The 20635-nt window shown below is 48.0% G+C and overlaps 2 protein-coding genes across 2 annotated transcripts in view; both read right to left on the bottom strand.

Moving 5' to 3' along the window:
• Positions 1-547, bottom strand: part of COL27A1 (collagen type XXVII alpha 1 chain) — a 242049-nt gene extending 241502 nt beyond the window's left edge. The window contains exon 1 of the mRNA XM_044993151.1: positions 428-547. Within this exon, the coding sequence (XP_044849086.1) occupies positions 428-533 (106 nt within the window). The 5' untranslated portion in view covers positions 534-547. The remainder of the gene's footprint in view (positions 1-427) is intronic.
• Positions 548-7327: 6780 nt separating this feature from the next.
• The window catches only part of CACNA1B (calcium voltage-gated channel subunit alpha1 B), a 491615-nt gene continuing 478307 nt past the window's right edge, over positions 7328-20635 (bottom strand). The window contains exons 48-50 of the mRNA XM_044993192.1: positions 18551-18758; positions 17972-18171; positions 7328-11218 (exon numbers count right to left, since the gene is read on the bottom strand). Coding sequence (XP_044849127.1) covers positions 10679-11218; positions 17972-18171; positions 18551-18758 — 948 coding nt within the window. The 3' untranslated portion in view covers positions 7328-10678. The remainder of the gene's footprint in view (positions 11219-17971; positions 18172-18550; positions 18759-20635) is intronic.

Here is a 20635-nt window from a genome sequence, read left to right as displayed (position 1 = left end):
CTGCTCCTCCCCACTCACCCCCCATCTCCCCCTTCAGCTTCCCCTCCTGCCCCCTTGCCCCTTCACCCCCCGCTCCTCCCCACTCACCCCCCATCTCCCCCTTCACCCCCCGCTCCTCCCCATCTCCCCCTTCACCCCCCGCTCCTCCCCACTCACCCCCCATCTCCCCCTTCAGCTTCCCCTCCTGCCCCCTCGCCCCTTCACCCCCCGCTCCTCCCCACTCACCCCCCATCACCCCCATCTCCTCCTCTTGCCCCCTCGCCCCTTCACCTCCCCACTCACCCCCCATCTCCCCCACCCAGCCTCCCCCTTCACCCCCATCTCCTCCTCTATCTCCCCCATTTCTCCCCACTCCCCTCCCCCTTCACCCCCCAGCTCCCCCTCCCGGCCCCCCTCCATCTGCCCTTCACCCCCCCGCTCCCCCTACCTGGGTGCAGTCCGGAGCCCGGCTCGGGGGGCTCCCGCTCCAGCCCGGCGCCCAGAGCCAGGTAGCGCAGCAGCAACAGCAGCATCCGCAGCCCCGCGCCGCCCATGCTGCCTGCCCGGAGCCTGCAGCGCCCGGCCGAGCGGAGTCACTCCCCAGCCGGGGGGTGGGACCCGACCCGGCCCCGCCGCGCCAGGCTCCCTCCCTTCGCCGGCCGGCCGGCCAGCTGCCCCCGCTTCCAGCCCGCGGCCCCGCCCCGCCCCGCGCGGGACCCCGGCCCAGGCTCACAGCAGGGTACGGGGCCCCCCTTTGCAGCTTGGCACGGGAACCCCCCGGCCTGGCACTGCAGGAGGTAATGGGGACCCCCGCCCCCTTTCCGGTGCTGCACGTGTTAATGGGGATCCCCCCGCTTGGCTCCACAGAGGTTATTGGGGATCCCCCTCCCAGCCTTGCACCATATAAGTTAACGGGGACCCTCCTCTCCCTTTCTGGAGCTGCACAGGTTAATGGGGATCCCCCTCCCAGCCTTGCACCATATAAGTTAACGGGGACCCCCCTCTCCCTTTCTGGAGCTCCACAGGTTAATGGGGATCCCCCCACTTGTCTCCACAGAGGTTATCGGGGATCCTCCTCCCAGCCTGGCACCATCTGGGTTAACGGGGACTCCCTTCTCCCTTTCTGGAGCTGCAGGGGTTATTTCTCTCCCCCACCCCCAGTGGAGCCCTAATCTCTCCTGTCATGGTCTTTCACACCTTAAAAGACCAGAGGAAAAGCATGTGAAGCTCAAAGCTTGTCCCTTCCACCAGCAAAAGTTGGCCTAATACAAATTATTGCCCCTCCCCGCAAGTTAAAAAGACAGGGCCAGAACCGGTTCATGGGACACAGGCTTCCTTTCCTCCAGCCCGGGGCTTCAGGGGTTAATGGAACACCCAACCCCACTGCACTCCACTCACAGCTGCTGCTGGTGAGAGGATACTTGCCCTGGGGGGCTCACAAAAGCTACCCATCCATTACAGCTGGGGTCTGTTTGTCCAGCTCTCTGAGATGCAGGGTCCCCCCAGGCTCCTAGCTCTAGTCTCCTGGGGGATTCTGGTTCCCTTAGGGGCCCTGTTTTGGAGTCCCCAGCTTGTGGATCCTGGTGCAGAATCCCTGGCGATGGCACACTGGGAGGAGGAGCTAGTCTACTTCTCAAGGCAGTCCTTAGTGGGGGCTTTGCCTCTTGCCACCTGCCCTTTACCCCCTGCCTCCACAAACCTAATGTCAGTGACTATTTCACTGAGTAGCAGCCAAGCTGGTCTCTAACACCGGCCTCTACTTTCAGTTGCACCATCTGAGCCAAGAGCTGCCAGTGAGCTGGGTGGTGACAGCTTCCTGGAGTCTTTTGCTGTCAAAGGCCACAGCGACGCTAGGAAAAGAGGCTTAGCTTCCCTGTTAATTAAAATGTGTTAAAATCCTAGTGTGAACAGAACAAGTTGTAGTTTTAATGTTAGTTCGTGGAGGTGAAGCCCACCTGTGATAACTAAACCCACCTTTTTCCTAGTGTAAATGTGGCCAAAAAGCATTGAAGTCATTTTCCTAAAGACAGAGGATTTTACAGACTCAACCTGCAAAGGGCCTGTCGGGAGAAAGCAACCCTGCTTTGCAGCTCGATAGGCTGCTTCTCTAAGCACTGTCTACACAAACTCTGTAACTGTCCAGTGACTACCAGCACAAGCGAGGGAGTGCTAGCATGGACTGTAAGTCAGTGGTGCTTTTAACCACCTTGCTTTCCAGACCTGCTCTGTATATGGTTAGATAACCTAGGGCCTGCTCCAAACCCCACTGAAGACAACAGAAAACGCCCATTCACTGCAGCAGGCTTCTGGCGTTGGTAACATGCGTATCCCCTCTAGACTGGCATTCCCACCAACAGAACAGAGGGAGATTTTAGAGAAAGAGCTTTGTACAGATAAGCAGCCTGATTCTCCACTGTCCAGCAGCTTGGGTAATTACTTACACCTGTTCAAAATGGGTGTCAAATGCTATCAAGGCAGAGTGGTGGCAACTGATGCTCACTTTACTCAGGTGTATGCAATGACAAGGTAGTGGAGAATCAGGCCTGAGCAGGTCTTGACTGAATCCTTGAATATTAAACTATTAAGCCAACCCTCTCCACCTGTTTGTTATGGGGGCTGCAGGAGCAGCTGTTGCTACTCATTATAGTTAGAAAGGTTTCCCTAATATCTCAGGATAGTTAAGCAGTAGAACAGGTGACCTAAGGTGGTTGTGAACTTGCTGTCTTTGGAGGTTTTAAACAGCCGGCTAGACAAACACCTGTCTGGCCTGGCCTAGTTAGACTTATCCTGCCTGATCCTGGGAGGATGGAGCAGATGAACTCTCATGGGAGCATCTAGCCCTACATTTCTATTATTTCTACTGCTCTTCATTCCCTCATTACCCCTTCTAAGGCAGCAGCCTGCTACCATCTTAGTCAGCTGACCAAGGAAATAAACTTCATAGACTTTGCTTTACAAAGTGTGTAGAATTTCATTTGTCAGGAGGACATTTCCTTCCTTTGTCAGATGTTACTGAATCATACTGATTTTTCAAGACTGAAACCTTCTGGCCCAGCAGCCCATCTGGAAAGCTCCTGTAGCATTTCCCCCATGGGTCTCTTGTAACAGGTTTCTGGTGTGAGACATCCATCCAGCCTTCAAGGTAACTAGCTGAAGGATGCAACCCTGCTGTTCACATGCAAATCTCCCATTGCCTATAGAGTGGGAGGCTTTGTGTGAGAGTCAACTGCAGTCAGGCCTTTTACATTCTCATTGTTGTATTTAGGAGGAAAAAAAGCCTTGTGAAATGAATGCATTTACTCCGCAACAGTCATCTGAGCTCAGTTTAATGTCTCCTTTCAAACAAGCGATCATCTTACATGGCAAATCCAACAGCCAAATACACCCACTCCCTCCCACTACATTAGATGAGAAACACGGTTTTTATGCCCCCCCATGGCTATTCCAGGGTCAGTTCAAGTCTCCGGCATCTGTGCACTGGTAACTGCTCAGGGACCATGGCTATTTGGGCTATACAGTGCTGAGCGCACAACTGGAAACGAATGACTAATAATAAACAGATGCGGACAAAAGAATTGGGGGAGGAATATTTTCTGGCTCAAGACCATCACAGAAATTAGAGATGGGGTAGGGGGAGAAATTATTACGTGCTCTAGACCACCCCATTTGCATCAACAGGGCCGGCTCCAGACCCCAGCGCACCAAGCGCGTGCTTGGGGTGGCGTGCCGCGGGAGGGCGGCAGGCAGCTCCGGTGGACCTCCTGCAGACGTGCCTGCGGAGGGTCCGCTGGTCCCGCGGCTTCGGTGGAGCATCCGCAGGCGTGCCTGCGGGAGGGTCCACCAGAGCCGCGGGACCAGCGGACCCTCCGCAGGCACGTCTGCGGGAGGTCCACCGGAGCCGCGGCACCGGCAACCGCCAGAGCGCCCCCCGCGGCGTGCCGCCCTGCTTGGGGCGGCGCAATTCCTAGAGCCGCCCCTGTGCATCAACACAGGTTTGCTCCCAACATCTCAATCATTTTTTTCCCCAATCTACTTAAATCTTGCCTCCTAAATCAATCCCTCCAGTCCTTTCATCATCTTTTTTCATTCCTCGTCTCTGGATTTCCTCCAATTAATCAACACATTTCCCGCAATCTGAGGTGCCAGGTATTGCATGCAGATTTGTTGGTGCAGTCTCACCCATGACTTACGCAAACCGTTCAAATGAGCCTAAGAGATTGAAGATCCAGGACTTAGGGAGGCAGTGTGGCCTAGTGGACCTCAGAAGACCTGTGTTCTAGTCCTGGCTTTGCCACTGGCCTGCTGGGCGACCTTGTGTAAGTCAAGTCATTTATCTGGGCCTCAGTTTCCCCATCTGTAAAATGAGGATAATGATCCTGCTGTTCCTTTGTAAAGCATTTTGAGATGTACCAATGACAAGCACTATATAAGAGGTAGGTATTATTACTTAGGCACATTTGAAAACGTTATCCTCTCACTGTATTCTGTGGCAGTGGATCAAAGATAACATATCATCAATGTTGCAGTGATCAACAGGAATGAATTCCAGCAGGTCACTGGAATGAGTAAGTCATAGACTTAGTGGAGTCTCAGATGTCTATAGAACTCTATGGACTCCTTATGCAAATGGACATAGAGTTGGGAACCAACTCAATTCGAGCCAAACCATCTCGGTCTCTCCTGGGATCTCTTTTTCATGTCTATCCTGCACATTTAGTAACTAATGGGTTACAATACAACCCATGTTATGAATTCATCAAGGGTCATAATCCAGCAGTTCCTGTATAATAGATGCATCAATTCCCTGCAAAGGGAAAAAAAGTGGATTATACCCTCCACCCTCACCACCCCCTTTGTTTCCTCATGATGCAAGAAGGCCTGCAAGGATTGTTTTTAAACAATAGGAGGTGGGGGAAGTTGCTCTTTTAGAAATATTAAGAATGCCAAATTCAATCCCTGCAGATGACTTGTTGAGGGGCATGGTTAAAATTGGTGGTCAGTACACAGATCTGAACTACTGTGGACCTTGGTACTCAGGAGGGCTCCCCCCATGGCCAGAGGGACAGGTAACCCACACTAACCCTGGGGAGGGCCATGTCTCCACCTAGTGGCCAGACCGTGTAAGAGGTTTAATGTGTCCACCACAGCTTCTGACCCCTACACCTTGCCCTTTAGCTCAGGCAGCGGAGGTGTGTGCTTTTAGATTCAGAGAGACTTGGCTCAATCCCAGCAGCCAGCCCACCCAGGAGCCATCACGACACATGGAAAGATGCCCAGCCAGTTGCACATGCTCTTATCCCCTGGAAGAACATACCAGGGATGAAGCCAATACCGTTCTGTAGAAGTTCCTCTTAAACCACAGGGCATACAGATTTCTATAGTAAGGATCTGATTTATGCAATAAATTCTATAGGATGAGTCAAGGCCTGCAGAAAAGTTCTTTGTGTATTAAATTCTACAGAACTTTTCCTTAAAGGTAGGAAGAGCAGTGAGCACAGATTGACTCCCAACTGTTGGAATGGGCCAGCGAGTAAATCTTCCCCTTCTTCCTGGTCAGACGCATCGATCAGAGGGAAGCGCTCCCTTCTGACCATGTTTGGAAGAACAAAGATCTCCTTGTCCCCAAAGCCTGTACATTTGGGACTTCTAAGGAGAGGCCAAATGGTTCAGGCCAGCAGTCAAGAGATGTGGTTCTGTTCCTCCCATTGACTTGCTCCAGGACCTCGAGCAAATAATTTCTCCTCCCACTCTGCTCTCAGTCTTATCAATGGAGATCATAAGATTTTGGGACTATTTATTACTATATATGTACAGCTTCTAGCACAAACTGCAGTGGTACCCGTAATAAACAACAATAGGTGGGCAGAGAGAGAGGAGAGATGGAGTCAATCCTAAAAAGCCTAAATCTGGATCGCCAAAGAATACTGAAAAATGCAAGCGGTTCTCCTTGCTGCAGTTCTTTTCAGGTGTAATGTTTCTGCAGTGCTGGGAATAAGATCAAGTGACATTGCTTCTGGACTTGTCAGAAAGAGCACAATGTCTGATCCTGCTCTGGGAGCTTTCACCAATTTCTCTGGTGGTTGGGGAGGAAGTTTGTCCGGTGGCCAAAAGAAGCGAGTTACGGATGTTCATTTATATTTACAAACATTCCTTGGATTTTTCTTCTGCTTAAATATGAGCTCTGAGCTCCAGGGAAATGCAAGCCGCTCTCATTAACTGTTTTACAAGTGTGACATGTTACCTCTGTGTATTAGGCAGGTGACGTAAACCTCTTACACTGCCAAACAGACCTCCTGTGTCTTGAAGCTCTGTTTGATTTCAATGGGAATGTATACCTGAAATAGCATTACTGGAGACTGTTGCTGGTTGTGGGAAGCAGAGGATTCAGCATGGCAGTTAAGGGATTAATGCCTAACACTGCTCCACCTCCCTGAGAGTAACATGCATGTGTAAAAGTGTGCATTTGTCAATCTGCAGGGAACAACTAAAGATACGATCAATTTCTTACAGCATTCAACCTGGCTAATGCAATTTTGCTGCATATTGGACTCCAAGAACTGTAAGCTTAGTACAATTAGGCAAATTCACAAACAGATCCTTTAAAAAATGAGCATCTGCAGGGGAACACAACCAAAGAGCGGATCAATTACTTATGGCATTCAATCCAGGCAATGCACAGATTCCAAACCCAGAAGGGACCATTGTGATCATCCAGTCAGAGAACTGCCCCAAAATAATCCCTAGAGCAGATCTCTTAGAAAAACATCCAGTCTTGATTTAAAACTAGTCAGCGATGGAAAATCTACCACAACCAGGGCCGGCTCCAGGGTTTTTGCTGCCCCAAGCGGCAGGGGGAAAAAAAAGAAGCCGCGACTGGCAGCACTTCAGCGGCAGCTCCACCGCACCGCTTTCTTCCTCGGCAGGACTTGGGCGGCAGGTCCTTCCCTTCGTGAGGGACCCGCCGCCGAATTGCCGCCGAAGAGCCGGACGTGCTGCCCCTTCCGCTTGGCTGCCCCAAGCACCTGCTTGCTCCGCTGGTGCCTGGCGCTGGCCCTGACCACAACACTTGGTACATTGTTCTAATGGTTAATTACTCTCACTGTTATCAGTTTGTGCCTTATTTGCAGTCTGAATTTGTTTAGCTTCAACTTCCAGCCATTGGTTCAGGCAATCTTGCTCCATATGAAATTCCACCAATGGTAACCGGCATCTTGGACTCCTCATATTGACAAGGTAAATTTCATAATAACGACTCTTCCCTAGCGAGATCATTAGAATGAGCAACGTTCTCGGGATACTGATCTCCCATTCATCAGGCACACTGCACACACCACCTGTGGATCTGTACGGTTTTTGCTAAGTTTTTATTTTAATTCAAGGACTTTGCTTCATACAAAATGTAATTGTAGAAACAACTGCAGAATTCAAAGTTTGGCTGATAAATATTACTCAGGCAGCAAACTAGGCAATCACAGAACCCTTTTTTTTTTTTTTTTTGTAAAGTTCCAGTTGTGTTGCATGGTTGGAACTTTTATCATTTTTAACACTGTTTTTTAAATATAAAGTTTTGCAACAAACCCCCAATTTATATCAAATATAATTAAAAATTAACAACTGATGAATACATTGTATCAAAAAAGTACGAAGATAAACATTTTCCATGCACATACTTTATATATATATATGTATATATTTTACATGCAAACATTACTTATTCAAAGTACAGCCACTACGAGACTGGTTCTGGATGCAGAAAACTGGTTGGTGCAATTCAAGTTTGGCAACTCACTATGAGAATTCTGGGAAATATTATGTGTGTGTTTAAGAGACAGCGCACAGGCTGTAAAAAATATGCAAACGGGGTTATGAACAACTGTGGTCAGGCTCTTCTGTCATTGTCATTTGGAGAACCCCCGCAAGAGATTAGTGGGAAGTAGTCAACAATGTTCTTCTTTGTGGTCTATACTATATAAGAATTTAAATGATCCAATGCCATCTATTTCTGTGAGATTCCAGCCATCTTATTTATATGAGATTGTGGCTTTTAATATCTAAAATGATGCAGGAAGGGGAAAGGCAGGGGTGGAGGAAAAGACAAAATAAATGAATACAGGGAGAACATTTCCTTTCACTTTCCAATGTGGGTACAATGGTTGCATGCACTATCAGCCATACTGGTTTTTTCCTCCTTTACTTCTTGGAGTAAAATAGTAATGTTTTCTTTAAAATTTCAAAGAAAGTGTTTGTGCCTTCATACAAGGAAAATGTATAAAACATTTGGTCACAATCATGCTGAAGCCTGAAACAGGAAAATCCAGCAGGTAAAGCTACAGAATGGATGAAGGTCTTTTTGTTTGTTTTGTTTTGATTTGTTTCCTTAAGTGTCATCATGTTGCATAGCCCTACAATTAAAAATTACATCTGTTATCCATAATGTACCTCTCGGCTAAAGCACGTCCTTTCCTCAAAGTGCACAGATATATAGAGATATAATAGAGATGAGTTGGTTATCTTTTAGCAGAATCCAGGGATGAGATTGGCCAAAGCTCCTAAAACAAAACAAGGTTCAATTTTTCTCAACATACAGGTTAGAGGAGATGTGGACGACCACCCAACACCTGTCTCGCTCCCCTTCGGAGACTTTGCCGATAATGGTAGATGCCTTCTGAGCCATTTTCTGAAACGTGTGATACCCCTGCTAACCTAGCTACAAAACAAAACTGGGCCCATCAGGATTGCTGCTCCTCCCAAGTACCCGCTCATTCTACAGTCTTGGTGTCCCATGGCTTGGTCACTATCTCAGGCCTACTCCTTGCCAACATTCTGACCACTGCCTCTTTTGTTGTGTGGCCTTGCGGGGTTTGCCTTCTCCCCCATTCTCCTCCCTCCCTCTTCTCCATGCCAAACCCCTGGCCGCAGCACGTCCAACAGTGGCCACGCAGCGGTTCTTCCAGCCCATCAATGGAAGGTCTGCCCATCTTTTTCTTTAACGCTTTCCTCTCCTTCTTGTCATTGTCTTCTCCAAACGCAGAAATCCACACTCACGCACAAAAAGGAAATGATCCAACATAAAAATACAGAAATCTCATCCCTGAGAGTCGGATTTTTTTTTTCAAACAGGCAATAATAGCAAGGCTCTCTCCAACTGCCCTCGACACAAACTACGCACCATGAAACGTTGCCAGAGCTTTCACAACCAAGTTAAGACTAGACATGCAATGTGAAAGTCTCTCTTGTTTTTTTTTTTTTCCTGTAAAAGCATTGCTGCTGATGCTGTACTTCTACCTGCATTTCTCCTGCAGGATCCTAAATTCTATTCACCGAGAAAAGGCCGATTTTGTTTGCCCCGATCATTCTCCTCCCGCTCCTCAACAAAATTATTTTTAAAAGATTTTTACCCTCCCCTTTGAAGTTTGCAACCTGGCTACTTGAAAACACTGTTCAGAACAAATACACGTGGCATTGTATGCACAGTAGATCTCTGAGCCAAACAGATCTTACAGCCTCGTCCTCTCCCTTCCCCCCCGCCTCCCCCACGTTCTCAAGTTCTGATGCGTTGAAGCAAGAGGGAGCATCATCGCTGTGAGAGATTTCAAAGGCTAGGCACTTAGTAGTGAACAACTGGAGCATTCAATAGAAACAGTGGGACCTGGAATGACAATTGGACTAATTTTCTACATAAAGTTTTTTTTTTCTTTTTTTACTGTACAATTTACAAAAATGCACACAATGAAAAGTTAAAGTTCTATCTAATAGCTTGATATAAAACCAATTCCTTTTCTCCTTTCCACCACCCGCTTTTTTTTCCTTTTCTTTTTTTTTCTTCTTTTTTGTTGCTAAAATCAAGCTTATATTGTAAACAAGACAAAACATTGAGGGCATGTTGCAGTTGACAGGAGATGGGGGGACGGAAACAGAAGTCCCAGCAGCAAGGAAACAGTCCTTACCAAGTAGCTTTATCGGGTGTCAGTGTGAAGGACTCGACGTGGACAAAGAAAAGAAAAGAAATCCCCAGAGCAGCGTGTCGAAGCAGAGAGTCCTGGGCGACACAGTGCTTTATCAGCTTGAAGGTTTGTTACTGGCTCCATTGAAAACGATTGCTGTTGTTGAACACTGAGTCAAAGGATTGTCCCCCGTTCTGATTTGGGTTTCTCCTTTCCCAGTGCGTTTCCCTCTTCCTCTTAATGTTTGAATGAGATAAAATACAGGTTCGATTTTGTACAAGAGTGTCAATTTCCATCCCCGACACCCGCTCTGACCGGAAAATTAAAACAAAAATAACCACCCACCCAACAAAAACTATGGATCGACAGTCCTTTTTCTGCTGTCAAAGTTCAGACCGTCCCACAGCTCTGTGCATACATTGCAGATTTGGCATCTGGTATATGTCATTTAATTAGACAAGGCAGTAGGCAGGTGAGAGACAGAGAGAGAGAGAGAAAGCACTCCCTCCACAATAATGATCTTCAATTATTTATTTATTTTGTCTAGTGCAAAAGGGGGAAAAAAAGGAGAAAGAAAGAAAAGACAGAGGCTGAACGAGCGTCTCAGATGGCATCGGGTTTGGAGCAGTTCTCGCCAGCGGCTGTTTCTTCCCCTCCGTGACCCCGGTCACCATGTGTGTCTGAGCACACAGCCATCCAGATGATAAAACTCATCGATTCCAAACGCATACACCGGGAAGGGGTTTGCCTTTATGCTAGCACCAGTCGTCCTCCTCGGCTTCGTGGTAATAGCTACGGGTTCTGGCGCATGTCCCAGGGCCCGTGCTGAGGCCCAACGTGTAGTGGTAGCCATTGGGAACCCTGCGGATTTGGTGAGACTGGGAAGTCAAGGACGAGACATAAGAAGTCCTTGAGGACCTTCCTGAATTGGTGGCGACAGCCTCCTCGAAGGTGAGCGTGTCCTCGGGCATGACACGGTACGGGCTGTCACTGTCGTCGCGGTGTCCAAGGTAGGGGTCGGAACCAATGCGGGCCACCGGGGAGCGAGAGTGGCTCTGAGAGTCCCCATGCAGTAACGCATTATGCTCAGACAAACCTCGGCTCAGGCGCCCCGGGGAGAAAGCGGGCAGGCTGGCTTGGAAACTGGTGAAGTGCACGGGTGAGGAGTTGGCGGTCTTGTAAGTGATGCTGGGGCGGGGGGTCAGCGGAGTCTGCGGGAGCTGCCTCCGCCCGCGGCACGGGGTGCTAGCACCAGATGTCGACAGCAAGGGGCTCCCATTAACTGAACCACTACCCTACATGAAAATTGGAACACAGCAAATCAAAAATAAAAAAGGAAACACCAGACAGACACAAAGGCACGCGGGTAAAAAACAGAAGGACAAGCGACAGGAGGGAGAGACAAATCACAAGAGGAGAGAAAAAACGAAAAAGAGAGAGTTTAGACAAGCACAGTCAGGGGAAGGAGGTTATAGAGAAGCAATTAAAACAGAGATGTAAAGAGCTGGAAAAGTGCCGTGAGTGATAAATCAGAACAGAAACAATCAGAGCATTAGTAGGACGCAAAACCAGCAGACGGCTCCAACAGAAAGGGACACTGTCCAGAGAAAAGGCATACACACCAATCATATTCTTTCCCAGCTCCTTACCTGAGATATTCAATGGAGCCAGTAGGAAAATGTTTATTATTTTCCACAAAACAAATTGGAAAAAAACCTTTAAACTCTTTCATATATATTTTTTTAACATTCTGCAGTCTTTTTCAGGTTTTTAACACCTGAACATTGTCCATTTTTTGATTTTCTGTTGAAAACTGAAAATATTTTGGATTTTTGGTAGTGCGATGAAAATTTCTGTTGAATTAAAAAAGCCATTTTTCATCACACACACAAAAAGATGAAATTTTTTTGACCAGCTTGACTTTAAAACACCTGGGACCATTAAAGAGAACACTTAACAATCTATTTACTTTTCACTATTTATGCTGTGCATTTACTTTGTGGGTCTCAAGCTGGATGGCAGAGTAGACAGGTCAGTTTTACACTGTTGGTGAAATAATGTTTTTATAGCCTGTGAGTCACTTTGTAGAAATCAACAGAGTTACGTTGGTGTGAAATTGGTGGAAGCAAAAGGAGAGTCAGGCCCTTGTGTTGGTGTTTGTTTGCAGTGTCACATGGAAGCATATGAATTTTTACAAACATTTATTTCTTGTTTGGTTGAAACGACCTGACAGCGCCCTTTAACTTTGGAAGTGATGCTCTTATATTATCTATCTATCTATAATATACACACACAACTGTCAGGTCATTCCAGTTCTTATTCTGCCATACACATTTTTTCCATTACATTTTTGTAGGTGGATTTGAGTGGTAGTGGAAGATAGCGGCCTTTGTCTTCTATATAGCGAAGTTACCATAGACAATAAAGGGGAAGGGATGCAGATCAGGATAAGTAGAAAACATCAGAGATCTTCTGACCAATTTTAATGAATTCAAATCAGCAGGTCCTGATGCTATTCACCCCAGGGTGCTGAAGAAATTAGCTGAAGAAATCTCGGAGCCACCCATTGGTAATAAAATTTACAAACTCTTGGATGACAGGCTTGGTCCTGGAAGACTGGAAAAGGGCTAACGTCGTGCCCATCTTTAAAAAGGGGGAAGAGGAGGAGCGGGGGAACTATAGACCAGTCAGCCTGACTTTGAGACCTGGAAAGCACTAGAGCAATGTATAAAACCTTGGATTTGCCAATACCCGGAGGATGGAGGGGTGATCACTAGCAGCCAACATGGATTTCCTAAGAACAAATCATGCCAAACCAGCTTGATTTCCTTCTTTGACAGGGTAACTGGTTTGGTTGATAGGTGGAATGCAGTGGACATAATATACCTGGACTTCAGCAAGGCTTTTGACACAGTCCCACATGACATTCTGATAAGTAAGCTGGAGAAATGCGGGCTTGCCAAAACTACCATTAAGTGGATACATAATTGGTTAAACAACCACAAACAAAAAGTAACTATTAAGGGAATGATGTCAGATTGGAGGGAGGTCTCAAGTGGGGTTCCATGGGGATTTGTTCTGAGCCGGGTGTTGTTTAACATCTTTGTTAATTATCTGGATGTAGGAATAGAGAGTGTACTGATTAAATGTGCAAATGACACAAAGCTGGGGAGGGTTGCCAACACTTTGGAGGATAGAGCTAAAATTCAGAGGGATCTTGATAAATTGGAGAACTGTACTATAGATGACAAAATGAAATTCAACAAAGATAAATGTAAGGTGCTACACTTAGGGAAGAAAAACCAAATGCACAAATACAGAATGGGGGATAGCTGACTTGGGGACAGCACTGCTGAGAAGACTCTGGGAGTTGTGGTGGATCACAACCTCAACATGAGTCAACAATGCAATGCTGTTGCAAAAGAAGCAAATGCAATTTTAGGTTGCATTAACAGAGACATAGCATGCAAGTCACCGGAGGTGATAGTATCGCTCTACTCGGTGCTGGTTAGGCCTCAGCTGGAGTACAGTACCCAGTTTTGGTCACTAACGTATAGAAAGGATGTAGAGAAACTGGAAAGGATCCAGAGGCAAGCGACAAAGATGATCAGAGGGATGGAATGCAAGTCATATAAACAAAGGCTGAAGGAACTGGGTATGTTTAGTTTGGAAAAAAGGAGATTAAGAGGGGACATGATAGCGGTCTTCAAATACTTGAAAGGCTGCCATAAAAACGATAGAGAAAAGTTGTTCTCTCTTGCTACAGAGGGCAGGGGAGGTAGAATGGTTCCCGAGATGCCAAATTACAGTCAAGATCACCACCTCCACCAGGCAGCGGTGGCTTCTGGGACCCAGTCTGCTGGAGCTGGCAAACATCAGGACAAACGCTGTGTGCTGCTCAAGTGACGCAGAGACAGTCCCTTCAAACTAGCAGACTTAGGCAAACAGAGATTGTGTTGGCCAGTCCATTAATGCTGAATGCGGGGGATAGGAGTCAGCCGATTTATTTATTTATTTATTTATTTTAAAGCAGGGAGGGCCAGAAATCAGATACTTTTTGAGGTGTATAGGCAAAATGCTTCCCAGGCCTGGCAAAATCTGCTAAGCCAGGCATGGCTCCTGGTTAAAGGTGGTGTCCCCGAGGGAAGGGAAGAGCTAACAAATAGAAGAAGAAGAAGGCAACGACCCTTGAGCATTAATAGGCAGATTACAACAATGCAGAAACCAGCCCAACCAAGCTTCTCACAGGCCCCTCATCAGGGCAAACATCCTCAGCTCATTAGGGTAGAAACTCTACACTGACTGCACTGTTTATTTTTAAAAAAATCCATGTGTTCCAGCGTGACCAAAGGGACATATTAACAGGTCCTGTGTGAGTCAACTGACATGCATCGCTTGGGGGGCCTTTTTAATGCTATCCTGTATGGATAGGGTGACCAGACAGCAAGTCTGAAAAATCGGGACGGGGGTGGGGGGTAATAGGAGCCTATATAAGAAAAAGACCCAAAAATCGGGACATCTGGTCACCCTATGTATGGAGAACATACATGGACACTGGAATGACATTCTTCGTCCGTCCTTCCTAAATCAACTCAGGCATTTGTTTTTAAAGAAACACACTGGGCAAACCCTAAAAATCAACGGAGTAGTGGGGACAGGGTAATAAGGTGTCATTGGAGCTCAACACTGAATGATTATTAACTTCGGGGAACCTTTTTGTTTATAATTACAATGTGCGTTGCATTTAATGCTCTAGTATATACACATAGAAGAGGAGAGGTCCAGCAACCCCACTAACAATAACAGAAGTAATCATCTTCCCTTCTCTCAAGGAGGAACAGCAGGATCAGAAAGAAAATCCATCTGCAGAGCAGCTGAGTATGAAATAGGGTACATTTAAGGATCGTAGTAGCTGGAGATAGAAAAGACTTGTTTGATCACTGAATCCATCCCTGTGCCTGGGCGGGGCCTGAATCTGTCAGACACCAAACAGATATCTCCCATGGCATGACTAGCTGAAGCACCCTGGTCATTGAGGCCTTGGCTACACTGGCGCTTAACAGCGCTGCAACTTTCTCGCTCAGGGGTGTGAAAAAACACCCCCCTGCGCGCAGCAAATTACAGCACTTTAAAGCGCCAGTGTAAACAGTGCCCCAGCGCTGGGAGTGCGGCTCCCAGCGCTGTAAGCTAATCCCCACGGGGAGGTGGAGTACCTGCAGTGCTGGGAGAGCTCTCTCCCAGCGCTGGCGCCGTGACCACACTCGCACTTCAAAGCGCTGCCGGAGGTTTCTACAGCACAGAGAAGGCTGTTGGCTTAACTGGAATCAAGCAACTTGTTACTTGTGGGGGTGGGGAGGGGGATTACTGCCACTTGGTGGCAATTGCTGAGTGAATGAGGTAATTGGCTTAGCAAAGCGGAGGATGCATATTTGGGAGGAACAGGATGTAAAGGGGAAGGAGTTCAGAGGGTGTGCTGATACCTATGCTACATCCTGCCGCGTTGGGAAATTGAGGATTAAAGGAACGTAGGTAAAAAAGAAACAGACTGTGGGTGGTGGTGACTCAGAGACCATGAAAACAGGCTGGGTAGCACTGCTCCTGGGGGAGCCTGAGAAGCATCCTGTGACACTTGGTCTTAGCCAATAGACCAAGAAGTGGATGATTTTACAGAGCGTGTTCTATACCTTAAGTGCGCCAGTGTGTGTTGCCAAGCAATGCGGTAGGGACTAATGAGGCATTAAGCATTCAGTTACCGTCCACACCCAGCCTCCGAGAATATAACCTGTTTTGCTGCTAGGAATCATGAAAGTACAATGCGCCAGGAGAGAGGAACAGAACAGGCGAAGAGGTGGAAAGATCTGTTATGTTGGGGGTGGCACTAGTTATTATAGAGACTGCTTCTTTTTCAGCCTTTCTTACTTTTATCCCATGGGCTCTAACCCACGCAGCAAATGCAGCCGGCTTTCCTTCCCTCGGAGCCATCCATTTATCAAGTGACGCTGCTGCGGGGATGTGTGTCTGTTCCAACGACAGTACCAGTCAGCCCTCCTGAGACGGCCTGTCAGTCACACTCAGACTGCAGCTCTAGGCAGATTTCTAAGTGTGGTCACAACTTTCTCTTCCCTAGAACTAGCGCTAGACAGCGTTTTGAGACCCACTTAGGGCTCACTCTGGCAACTCAACTTCCATCCAAGTTCTAGTTTTTTCCTACATCATGTTAGCTGGTTCCCTGCTCCTGTAGAGTTGATGTATTTGTGGGTGGATGTAGCACGGGGGTAAGGTGCCCATCCTAGCTCCTGTTTCAGAATGCTGCTGGAAATGCTCCTATTCCATGAAGTTTTCCAGCTGCAAAGACGGGACCATGCTGGAGGCCATCGTCTGCCCTCATTCGCCCCTGCTGAAGTCAGTGGTTGCACAGGTGTAACTGAGGGCAGGATTAGTTCTCCGGGTTCCCTCTCTCTGCACTGGACTGCACTCGCTTGTATTCTGGCGGTCTGGATTTATGTGGTTAGTACAACTCCATTTCTGCATAACGCCCACGAGTGGCTTCTGGCTCTATGCAAAGTGCGGCAATAGGCGCTGGGTTAATATCTCTATCTCCTGGAGAGAGAGAGTGCAAAAATCAGCAGTGCAACCTTCCCATTCTGCCCTGCCAGCCTGCCTGGGCTTAGACCTGGTGCGACAATGTCCCCAGGAGAAGTGAGAAGATAGTTCAGTCTGCAGGCCCCACTTAGTCCTTGGCCTCTCTCCTGACACTGCCAACAAGGGTGCTGACTGAGAGGGTGGATTCTGAGGCATGGACCCCTGTTCTGTGGGAACTGGGCTGAAACCATGTGATGTCATGAGTGTAATATAATATCTCATTGAAAGATGACAGGGCCAGAAAGAGTTAATTAACTCACAGGCTGACCTGACCCATGGAAGAACTTTAGAGACTTGTTAGGAAAATATGTAAATGAATAGAGCTTTGCAATGCAAGTCTGCATTGTTAGAGATAGAAGGGTAGATGTTTGCTCAGGTCTTGTGATGTTGGCAAATAAGTCTTGTCTATCGCTATAGCTTTGATTCGAAGATCAAAAATGGAATATTAACTTTTGGGCTAATACTTGAGTGAAATAGTATTATTGTCCATGTGTCTCTTTGAAGGTTGTGGTAATCTGTATCTGAACTGTTTAATGAATAAATTACTCTGTGCTAATTGCCAGGATGTTTGGAAGAAGGAGTTAAGCCTATTGTTGTCTCAGGCGGAAAGGCTGCTGGAAATGTATAAGAACCCTGGGACACGATATTGCTTCATCTCAGATCTGCTTTGGGTTTCAGGAAGGGGAAAGCCATAAGGATTGAGATGCCCAGTCACTGACTGGAGTCACCCTGAATATGGACATTGGACCATAACCTATGGACTATTTTTAAAGGACTTTTGGCAACTACAAGCTCATCTCTACTATGTATCTGAACCTCAAGAATTGAATTCAAGTCTGTATGTATATGGATCTTTTAACCAATCCTCTCTCTTTTATTTTTTAATAAATTTTAGCTTAGTTAATAAGAATTGGCTCTAAGAGTGTATTTTGGGTAAGATCTAAGTTATAATTGGACCTGAGTATGTGGCTGACCCTTTGGGGTTGGAAGAACCTTTTCTTTTATATGATGAGATAAGATTTTCAGTAATCATCATATTTGACAGGTGTGTCTGAATGGAGGCCTGAGGCTGGGTACTTTAAGGGAACTGCGTTGTTTGGACTTCCAAGTAACCAGTGAGGTACTACAGACGCTGTTTTGTGCTGGCTTGGTAAACCTGAGTATTGGAATAACCACCAGCTTCTGGGGTTGGTCTGCCCTGTTTTGTTTGCAGTTCACCATAATTGAGTGACCTCAGCTGGCTCCCATGGGGCAGCACCGTCACAGACCATCAATTCATTTTGCAGAAGGCCTCCAAAGAGTCATCAGATGCCAACAACCCTCAGTCACCAGCTTGGATCTGAACCAGGCTCCATCTCCTATTGCCCAACCAGTCCCCAACCTCCTCCCGCCTTGAATCTCCTCACCTGTCTGTGGGGGCCTGGCTCCAGCCCCCCATTGGGTGAGGTGGGCCTGCTGTGATCAGCTGATTTGGGCTGAGAACGGTCCCGGCTCCCGTAGCGGTCGCAGGAGTAGAAGCGCTGTTTTTCGGAGGAAGAGGAGGAGTGCAGCTTTCTCTCTTGGGACCTGCCTCGTTCTTGTTTCTTATCCTTGGAAGATGCCTCACCTGAATGTGCCACCAAAATAAAGTAATGGGTTGGGGCTGCAATAACCATAGAAACATTCAACTTGGGGCTGAGCAAGTTCAAGGACTGTGGGGGTCCCATGTGGATCCTCTCAAATGGAACTCCCCCCCCACACGTAGTGTAAGCCTCCCTGTTGGGCACCATTGCTCATAGTGGGGGGAAACGGCCATAAAGGCCCCCCCTTGGGGGTACTGTCATCCATGGGGAAAGGCCTCAAGGGAGCTAACTGAGCTGGGGCATCATGCTCCCGCCCAAGTCCCCATCCTGTCATCCTGACGCATGAAGAACAGCGGTTTGGGAGGAACAATCATCACGGTTCTGTGGTGTGAACGAGAGACGACAAGGTGGAAAAGCCTTTACCGGCATCCCCATCGGCCAGCATGTTGGGTGACCTGTCCAACGACTTCTGCTTCTTGTCTCTCCGTCGATGGCAGCGATGGTGATGGTGATGATGAGCCTGGTCCGGGGGCATGCGCTCCAGGGAATACTCGTACAGGTGCATGGCATGCGGGCGCTGCGGCGTCAGCGTGGAGATGGAGCGCTTCATGGGGCTGGTGTCTGGGATGGGCTGCAAAGCACAGGGAGGGACGGGGGAGTGGGTGGGAGAGGGCAGAGATCACACTGCAGTTAATTGGGTGTCTTCCAGAACGGGGGAGTTTTGCAGGGCTGGGGTGAGGGGAAAAGACAGAAAAAGTTAATCAAACAGAATGGGAAAGGACAGACTCGGTTGCACAATGAAACATTTAGTGCTAAATGTGTGGAACGAATGTAGTCGACGATACCTGAATTGGGCTTTATTGTGAATTTTGTGACAACGCAATCACCGTAGCCATAGAGGCAGGCACATCATTTAACATCAGCCACAATACGCAGTGTTCATGTGAGTCATCAGTAGGATCACAGGGCAGGCATGACATCTAAATGTTTCGCAAAGATAATACGCCGACGTTTGTTTCACCCAGTGCAATTCCAGAAACGGCACTATTCCCAGTGCAATACCAAAAGAAATAAGCAGGCGCACAAAAAGCAAGAAAATCAGTACTAATGCTGTGTAAGTGGGGCAGAAAGATAGGCCATGCTGTCCAGTGGCTGTAGCGAAGGACTGGGATTAAAAGAAGGTGTTACTTCAGGCCTGGGCTAAGCCACTTGCACTGTATGAGTTCAAATATGTGAGTTGGCCTCCTTAAGAACATAAGAATGGCTATTCTGGGTAGACGAATGGTCCATCTAGCCCAGTATCCTGTTTTCCGACAGTGGCCAGTGACAGATTCTTCAGAGGGGATGACCAGAACAGGGCAATTATCCAGTGATCCATCCCCTGTCGTCCAGTCCCGGCTTCTGGCAAGCAGAGGTTTAGGGACACGCAGAGCACGGGGTTGCATCCCTGACCATCTTGGCCACTGACGGACCTATCCTCCATGAACGTCACTCATTCTTTGTTGAACCAAGTTATACTTTTGGCCTCCACAACATCCCCTAGCAACAACTTCCACTGGTTGACCGCGTATTGCATGAAGAAGTACTTTTTTATGTTTGTTTTAAACCTGCTGCCTATTAATTTCATTGGGTAACCCCTGGTTCTTGTATTATGTAGACAGGTAACTAACACCTCCTCTATCATATCCCGCCTTCCCTGGGGAATAAACTGCAACGAAAAGTTAAAACTAGGGAGCCAAATTCTCCTCTCAGTAAGACTGGTGCAAGCCCACTGATTTTCCAAGGAGTCACATCGCTTTAATGGAGGAGACTTTGGCTCAGGACTTTCATTTAGTGGTGCATTTTTTTTCCTTTCGAGTAGGAGAGAAAGAAACGGTCCTTTCTCTCCGCCTCCAATGTCTTCTTCACTCCATGGGACCAGCTGCCTGTTGGAAACATCATATGCTATGGATAAGGCTAAGATTTTTTCACAGTTATTTTTAGTAGAAGTCACTAACAGGTCATGGGCAATGACAAAAATTCACAGAGCTCGTGACTTGTCCGTTACTTTACTACACAGAACCGGGGGGCAGGGAGAGGTGGGGTGGGGGGGGAGGAATGGAGTCCCATGGGGGGGACTGGGAGGCCGAGCCCCCGCAATGGTGGGGGGGACAGCCCTGACTCCAGCAGCCGCAGCGGGGGGCACAGCCCCAGGGGGCACGCAGCCCCTGCCCCAGAGCTGGCCTAACTGCGTGACAGGGGTGTGCAGCCCCCACTAAGCCACAGCCACGGGGGGGGACACAGCCCTGGGAAGCTGCAAGTAGGGCGCGCAGTGGGGCTTTGGCGCACGATCCGGGCTGCAGCCTCTGGCCCCGGCTGCAGCTCCCTGGAGGAAGCAGCGGGGCTGGAGCTGCAGGGTCCTGGTTCCAGCCAGCCCCAGTTGCAGGGACGCACAGTCCTGCCTTCTCCTCCTGGAGCCCTAGAAGTCACAGATGTCCAGTAAAGTCACAGAATTCGTGACTGCCGTGA

Source organism: Mauremys mutica, chromosome 18 (assembly GCF_020497125.1).
Source record: "Mauremys mutica isolate MM-2020 ecotype Southern chromosome 18, ASM2049712v1, whole genome shotgun sequence".
Classification (NCBI taxonomy): Eukaryota; Metazoa; Chordata; order Testudines; family Geoemydidae; genus Mauremys; species Mauremys mutica.
Note: the sequence above shows the minus strand (reverse complement) of the source record. Positions and strands in the feature narration are given on the sequence as shown.